The sequence below is a fragment of the Heterodontus francisci genome, unplaced genomic scaffold, assembly GCF_036365525.1.
Source record: "Heterodontus francisci isolate sHetFra1 unplaced genomic scaffold, sHetFra1.hap1 HAP1_SCAFFOLD_571, whole genome shotgun sequence".
NCBI classification, from domain to species: Eukaryota; Metazoa; Chordata; class Chondrichthyes; order Heterodontiformes; family Heterodontidae; genus Heterodontus; species Heterodontus francisci.
The window spans coordinates 47017-54468 of NW_027141237.1; the positions used below are offsets into that span (position 1 = coordinate 47017).

General features: G+C 41.2%; 1 protein-coding gene across 1 annotated transcript; it reads right to left on the reverse strand.

Moving 5' to 3' along the window:
- Nucleotides 1-313: 313 nt before the first annotated feature.
- LOC137362509 (probable G-protein coupled receptor 139) lies at nt 314-4237 on the reverse strand. The gene is made up of 3 exons (XM_068026899.1): nt 4168-4237; nt 691-1576; nt 314-368 (listed from the first exon to the last, which is right to left on the reverse strand). Exons 1-3 carry the CDS (start codon nt 4235-4237, stop codon nt 314-316), a joined length of 1011 nt encoding a protein of 336 aa, XP_067883000.1.
- Between the last annotated feature and the right edge of the window lie 3215 nt (nt 4238-7452).

Sequence of the window (7452 nt, forward strand, 5' to 3'; positions counted from 1 at the left end):
GTGATAGGAATACGGGATTAGTGTAGGATTAGTATAAATGGGTGGTTGATGGTCGGCACAGACTCGGTGGGCCGAAGGGCCTGTTTAAGTGCTGTATCTCTAAACTAAAACTAATAGACCTACCTTAGAGCAGATGTAATAAAGGTTCATTGTGTTGATTCCTGAAGGACACATTTGCCCAAAGAAGAGAGATTAAGCAGAATGTATTTATATCCTCCAGGGTTCAGAAGCATGACAGGTGATGTCATTGAAATCTATAAACTTTTTCCAGGACTTGACAGTGCAGATTCTGATAGACTGCTAACCCCCAGCTTCAGAGTCCAGAACCAGCGGTCAGGGTCTCGTTAAAAGTGTTTTGCAATTTAGGACTGAGAAGAGAAGGATTTTTCAGTCACAGGGTTAAGCATTTTTGGAATTCTCGACCTGAGAGGGCTGTGGATATTGAGTCCTTGAACGTATTCAACACTTATACTGATAGTTTTTTTAACACTCAGGAGCCAAGGGATATTGAGCTAGGGCGATAACGTGGAATTAATCTAGAACATCAACTGTGAAGTTATTGAATGATGAAGCAGGTTCCATGGGCCGCATGGACACCTGCTGCTATTTCCTATGTTCCAACACACCAAGTTGTATTATAATACCTTCAACTCCATAGTTGTTCTAATTATCTAAAAAAAAAATCTTAACAATCTGAATGTCACAGGATATTTCACCATCTTCTTTAACTCCTCTCTGAATTTAGTCTGGGTCACTGCATAAATAAAAGTGTTGGTGCAGCAGCTCAATAACAAAAGCATATATCCGGTTTCTTGCAGGATATAAAGAGGGTCATTGTAACCTGTGTAAGAGTAAGTCTTAGTAATCCGATAATACATGTAATGGATCGTGTACATCAGCCATAGCAGTATAAAATTGCCGGATATACTGAAGAGTAAAATTATTGATTTTCTCCTGTTCTCCATCTCAGGGTCAGGATTATTTACAGAGCTGGTGTTGCCCCGCAATGTCCTGCGTGCTCTGCTGGCCACTAATATATATCTCACTGTCAGGGCATTGAGCAGCAAAATAACACAAAATGGCAGAAAAGGGGTCACTATGCAGTCGAGAATAGAAAATGCCAGCCAAAGGGGTGAAGTATAAAAGCTTGGTCTTATCCGGCAATACCAGGGCAATTTGTTAATTATGTACAGAGGTTCATAAAGAAAGTAACACGGGACGTTTTTCAAACAACTCAGAGCGAACACCGTGCCGACAACGGCAGATGCTGTTTCTTTAGTGCAATATTTAGTTTTCAGCTTCTGACAACAAATGGATATAAAGCGGTCAAAAGTGAAGGTGACGGTTAACCAGACAGACAGGTCTCTGGTTGTATAAACCAGGGCAGTTTTTGTCCGACATATCGGAGTAAGAGACAGATAGTTTCCAGGGAAGTAAATGTCAACGATTCGATGCAGTATGACGCCAGTGATGACAACCATTAGATCCGCTGTTGCCATGGCCACCAGGTAATAGGTGATGCATTTGGAGAGACCGCACTTTCCCTGGGACAGGATCACAATCGCCACGATATTAACTGTAAGGAAGGTAGAAAGCAAGAGAATTGTTAGCCTACTTTAATGAAAAGAAGCAATGTGCGTGCACATTAGATATTCGCCCTAGATATTGACTGTAATTGATAATGCAAAATGATGAAGGCGAGTAGAAAACCTGTTTTAAATCTCTGTCCATCGAAGTCTATGGAATTAAAACACAGCAGCAAAGTAAATCAGGCTGACAATTGACTATCACTGGTTTTGCATTAGTGCAGTGACAAAATCTACTTGTAACTGCATCCAACGAGGAAATACATTTTCTAAGTAAATGTAATTTTCGAATTATAACGTTTATACATTATATCAAAGATCTGGGCTAATGTAGCATGCTATTTGGAAGTCTTAAGAATCAAGGCTGATCTAGAAATTATTGGTGATGAATTAGAAATAAGTTTTAAAGTAAAAATGAAACCCACAAATAATTTCTGAATTGAGACTTAAATAAAGTTAGGAGAAATCGTTATCAAATAAATAACATAATTAAGAGCATCAAATCAATTAAACAAAGTATAACATGCAGCTTCATAGAAAAAAAAGAGTTTCAGGTTTGCAACTGATAAATAATGAAGCAGAAATTGTTCAGCTACAGTAGTAAACTTCGGGAAGAACAGACGCCTGGATGGCTCGCCCCCAGCCCCAACACCGCCCTGCACTGCAGGTTAACTAAACTGATTGACTACGGGATGTGGCTTCATAAAGGCAATGGAAGCATCAGATAAGGCCAGAAGATTTGTGGAGCAGGGAAATGCCGCAAACTGACCAGCACTGCTGTACCGCCCCAAGGGCATTTGGCACGTCACCAGTTATTCAAACAGGCAAAAAATAGTTCTTGTGGTCTTATGGGCAGAAAAAAAACAGGGAATAGGAAGGACAGTAAAGAGTGAGCGAAGGTTAATGAACATAGTTAAGAGTATCTGATGTGATATAACGATTGGGTGACTTAGGGCAATGTTTGGGGATCTAAATAACTGAGCTCCCTTTGGAAATCAACTTCATAATTAACACTTCATGGAAGGGATGGTCACTTTGGCTTGTCACTTCCCTGAATAATAGATAAGTTGTGAAATCAACCGAATATGTTATTGGATTTCCAATGTAGGATGATCGTGTTGACAAACGTTTTGTCAAACATCCAGTGTTGGACGATTCGCAACTTCCACTAAATAAACATTTGGAAGACTGAAACCATTGTCTTTGGTCCGGAACAAACTCCGTTCCTCAGACACAGATCCTATAGTGTGGCGACCAGAACTGTACAAAGTACTCCAGCTTTGGCCTAACTAGCATTTTGTACAGCTCCATCATAACCTCCCTGCTCTTATATACTATGCCTTGGCTAATAAAGGCAAGTATCCCATATGCCTTCCTCACCAACTTATCTACCTCAACTATTGCCTTCAGTGATCTATGGACAAGTTCACCAAGGTCCCTCTGACCCTCTGTATTTCCAGTGTTCCTAATAAGCATTGTATATTCCCTTGACTTGTTAGTCCTCTCAAAATGCATCACATCACAATTCTCAGGATTAAATTACGTTTACCACTGCTCTGCTATACCATATTACCAGTCCATCTATATCGTCTTGTAATATAAGGCTTTCCTCTTCACTATTTACGACACCACCAGTTTTCATGTCATCTGCGAACTTACTGATCATACTTCCTATTTACTTGTCTAAATCATTAATACATGCCACAAACAGCAAGGGTTCCCGCACTGATCCTTGTGGGACACCACTGGTCACAGGCTTCCAATCGACCATCACCCTCTATCTCCTGCCACTAAGCCAATTTGGGATCCAATTTGCCAAATTGCCCGGGATCCCATGGTCTCCTACCTTCTTATCCAATCTCCCATGCAGGACATTATCAATGTAGAAATGTGGGAATCCTCATTGTCCTATCTTTCCATTGATTTCAGAGGTTGTGATGCAGGTTATAGAACCAAACTCAAAGATGCCAGTGGAGGAAGTAACATCAATCAATGTCCTTCCTTATGACCATAGTGAGCTTAAAACTTGAAAGTGGGACAATCTCGTGAGGACAGCATCTAGCTGATGTATTAACTCACCTATGTTATCAAAAGACTGATAATTCACCCTATTGGAGTGTGTATGGGCAGATTTTCATCGGTTGAAAAAGCATTGGTATCTGATAGCAGAGTAAGAGAAGATAAATGAAAACAATAGTTTCTTCCAAAAGTTCAATATTCCTACATTTGGACTTTGGATATCGATTTACATCCAATAGAAGATTAAGCAAAATGCAACACATATCAACATAGATTTGTAATCTAATGTACAGTTCAATCTGAACATGAGATAGCAAGACAGTTAGAAAGACTGCTTGAAAAATGCAATCCATGTTGAGGATGTAATAACTATCATTTTAATAAAATATTATCTTGAATGTCTAATATAAACATAGGATAGTTTAGGCAATGAGTGGTGACCACAGGATATGCGATTATTAGGTAAACCATTCTACCCAGACAGATTAAGTTACTAGATATGGAGGAAGAATAACAAGACATTTTATCATCGGCGTGCACAACTGGTAAGGTTATCACTTACCTGGGACACCAACAGCTGCAAGAATCGGATAGTAAATTGCATACACCTGACCAGTTGCTGGCTGATGCATTTTCTGTCAGAAGAGGTTACGGCTCAAATGCCACAATACATGGTTTACAGTAGAGTTAATATATAGGTTAAGGAAGAGTCCCATGAGACAATTAGCTATGATAATTACGGATGTTACTTCCTCTCATTTGCACAAACCAACCGAGTGAGTTGTTTTTATTTCATTTTTAGTGAAATTGAATGTTGTTAAAGTTTATTATACGTTTTCTATGGGAAATACCCAACAGACCAATTATTAATTTGGTAACATTTCTTCCAAAAATAAAATTGGAATGTTATGCAAGCACTGTCTTCAGCTGGGTCTCAAGCCCAGATTCTATCTGTAATGTTTTCGGAATTAGCTGAGCTATCGATAGAGTGATTGTGGGTATCGTGAAACAGCTCACAAGCTGGAAAGGCTGAAACTCAGCCCGCATTTTAATGATTGCAGAAAAGATCATTAGAAAGACACAGGTTGCAAACGGGGGGAAAGATTCTTGTCAAGCTTTATTTTGGAAAATTACACTCTGTTTTAGCTGCTTGGTGAATATTAAAATAGATATTTCTGAGTGATAAATAGCCTTCAGGCAAAATCGCCACCTACTTCGTGTACAGATGTTGGAATAAGAATTTAATTTAAAAATAACGGTCCCCTGCAGCATCATAGGAAGCTATGATGACCGTCATGTTAATGCTGTTCTCTGACAGTCTTATTAACATCCTCCTGCAGTCCTTCGCTTTCACACAATGCTGCTGCCATACCTCTTCCGGAGGCAAGGAGTCGCTCTCCCCAGCATGCATCCACCCCTCCCAAACACGAACTCGTCCGTCCAACCCACATGCATCCATTTGCAACCACCAATGCTCTGAACGGAACATGCTCCCTGATATAGATCCATGCATGGGACCCATGACCTGTTATGTTGTGAAGAAAATGTAAGGAGGGTACAAATGGATATAGATAGGTTAATTGAGTGGGAAGAAATGTGGTAAATGAAGTATAATGTGGGAAAATGTGCAATAGTCCATTTTGGCAGGAAGAAAAAAAAGAATCATATTATCTAAAAGGTGAGAGATTGCAGAGCTCTGAGATGCAGAGGTATTTAGGCGTCCTAGTGCATGAATCGCAAAAGGTTAGTATGCAGGTTCAGTAAATAATGAGAAAAGCTAATAGAATTTCATCATTTATTGCAAGTGGAACTGAAAATGCAAACATCGGGAGGTTTTGCTTCAGTTATACAGGACACTGATGAGGCCACGTCTGGAACACTGTGTACAGTATTGGTCTCCTTGTTTAAGGAAGAATGTAAATGCTTTGGAAGCAGTTGAGAGAAGGTTTACTGGACTGATCCCTAGAATGGGCGGGTTGTTGTATGAGGAAAGGTTGGACAGGCTGGAATTGTATCCGGTGGAGTTTAGAAGAGTAAGAGGCGACTTAACTGAAACATTTAAGATCCTGAGGGGTCTTGACAGGGTGGATGTGAAAAGGATGTTCTCTCTTGTGGGATAATCTAGAACTAGGGGTCACTGTTTAAAAATAAGGGGTCACCCATTTAAGACAGTGTTGAGGATATGTTCTTTTCGCGCAGAGGGTCGTGAGTCTTTGGAACTCTCTTCATCAAAAAGCAGTGGAAGAAAAACTTTGAATATTTTCAAGGCAGAGATAGATAGATTCTTGATAAACAAGGAGGTGGAAGGTTATTGGGGATAGGCAGGAATGTGGAGTTGCGGTTACAATCAGATCAGCCATGAGCTTGTTGAATGGCGAGTGGCCTTCTCCTGCTCCTAATTCGTATGCTTGGATCTTCAGAGAAACAAAGAAAATAGGAGCAGGAGTAAGTCCTTCGAGACTGCTGCACCATTCATTATGATCATGGCTGATCATCCAACTCAGTAACCTTTTCCCGCATTTGCCCCATACCCTTTGATCCCTTTAAACCCAAGAGCTATATCTAACTCCTTCTTGAAAACATGTTCTTATACTGCGTGTGCCTCCGTGCCACATGGCTGGAAGGCCCGGTACTGAACCTGGACCCTTTCTGTTCTCTTTGGGTCCCAATACCATACACTGTGCTTGCAGCAGCTTTGGTTGGAATCTGAGTTAAGGCATGACTTGTTGTACCTGGCTTGCCGCCTGCACCACACGGCACACTTGAAATTCGAAATTTGCACTGTCTCAATTACCTGTGCCTGCTGCTCCGAAATTCAAAACTGCCTGTTCCAGCATCTTTTTCTCGCTTCCACAATTAATCGACCACGTTTGCTCCCCTCTCTTCCCTTCAGTGACACCTAGTTGCGGCAATAACAGCTTTCTCACACCGTTAGACTTGTTCAGTTCCAACCTTTGTGCTGTGGCACACGTTTCTCAGCTGCACCAATCATCTTTTCTGCCTTGACCTCAATGGATGCATCATTACTCGATACAACACTGTACACATATACTGTAGAGACTAGACTATGTATCTTCACAGGGAGCATTACTGCCAACCAGAGGCCAGGAGATAGGGGAGGAGAATAGAACACTACAGTTAGCAGTTCACCAGTGGGTACGATCATATACTAACCCTGCTGCAGAGGAATTCAAGGGCCAAGGCTACTGGGGAAGGCTGATGGATATATATGAGTTAAGTCATTTACACTGGGCATCCTGCCAGTGAGCTTGCATGCAATTGCTCCCAACGTGAAGGAGTCCAAGTCTTCTGGCAGAGCATGGAGATACTTTTGTGCAACATGGGACGAATGGTCACTTCCATGCAGATAACATTGGCGTCCATCATGATGGAGGTCCTGCTTCCAACTGTCTCTGTTTCCACGGCAACTCACCCTGCATTCTCAGCGAATTCTAGAGCATCACATCTCTCCTGTTCTCTCACGGAGCTAGGATACCATCCCGGGGGCAGGGTCCTGAATCCCAGGGAGAAACACTCGCTAGCCCCCTCAGAATATTGTTCGCATATTAACCTAATGAATCAGTTAAAAATTCATGAGAAACTTCTTCACTCAGAGAGTGGGTAGAATGTGAAACTCCCTGTTATGTGGAATGGTTGAGGTGGATAGCCTAGATGCATTTAAGCAGAGGCTAGACAAGTACATGAAGGAGAAAGTAATAGTTAGATGTGTTCATATGGTTAGATGAAAAGGGGTGACAGGAGACTCTTGCAGCATATAGTCATCGACATAGATCACTTGAAATGAATGGCCTACTTCTATGCTGTACATTCTGCATACTCTCTTTCC

Excerpts from the sequence above, each read along its gene's own strand:
- LOC137362509 (XM_068026899.1), bottom strand. The coding sequence starts at position 4,237 with ATGCATCAGCCAGCAACTGGTCAGGTGTATGCAATTTACTATCCGATT. Across the intron at positions 1,577-4,167 it reads TGCAGCTGTTGGTGTCCCAG|TTAATATCGTGGCGATTGTG; the intron begins GTAAGTGATAAC and ends CCTTCCTTACAG. Across the intron at positions 369-690 it reads TATCCTGTGACATTCAGATT|TCCTAAATTGCAAAACACTT; the intron begins GTTAAGATTTTT and ends TTCTCTTCTCAG.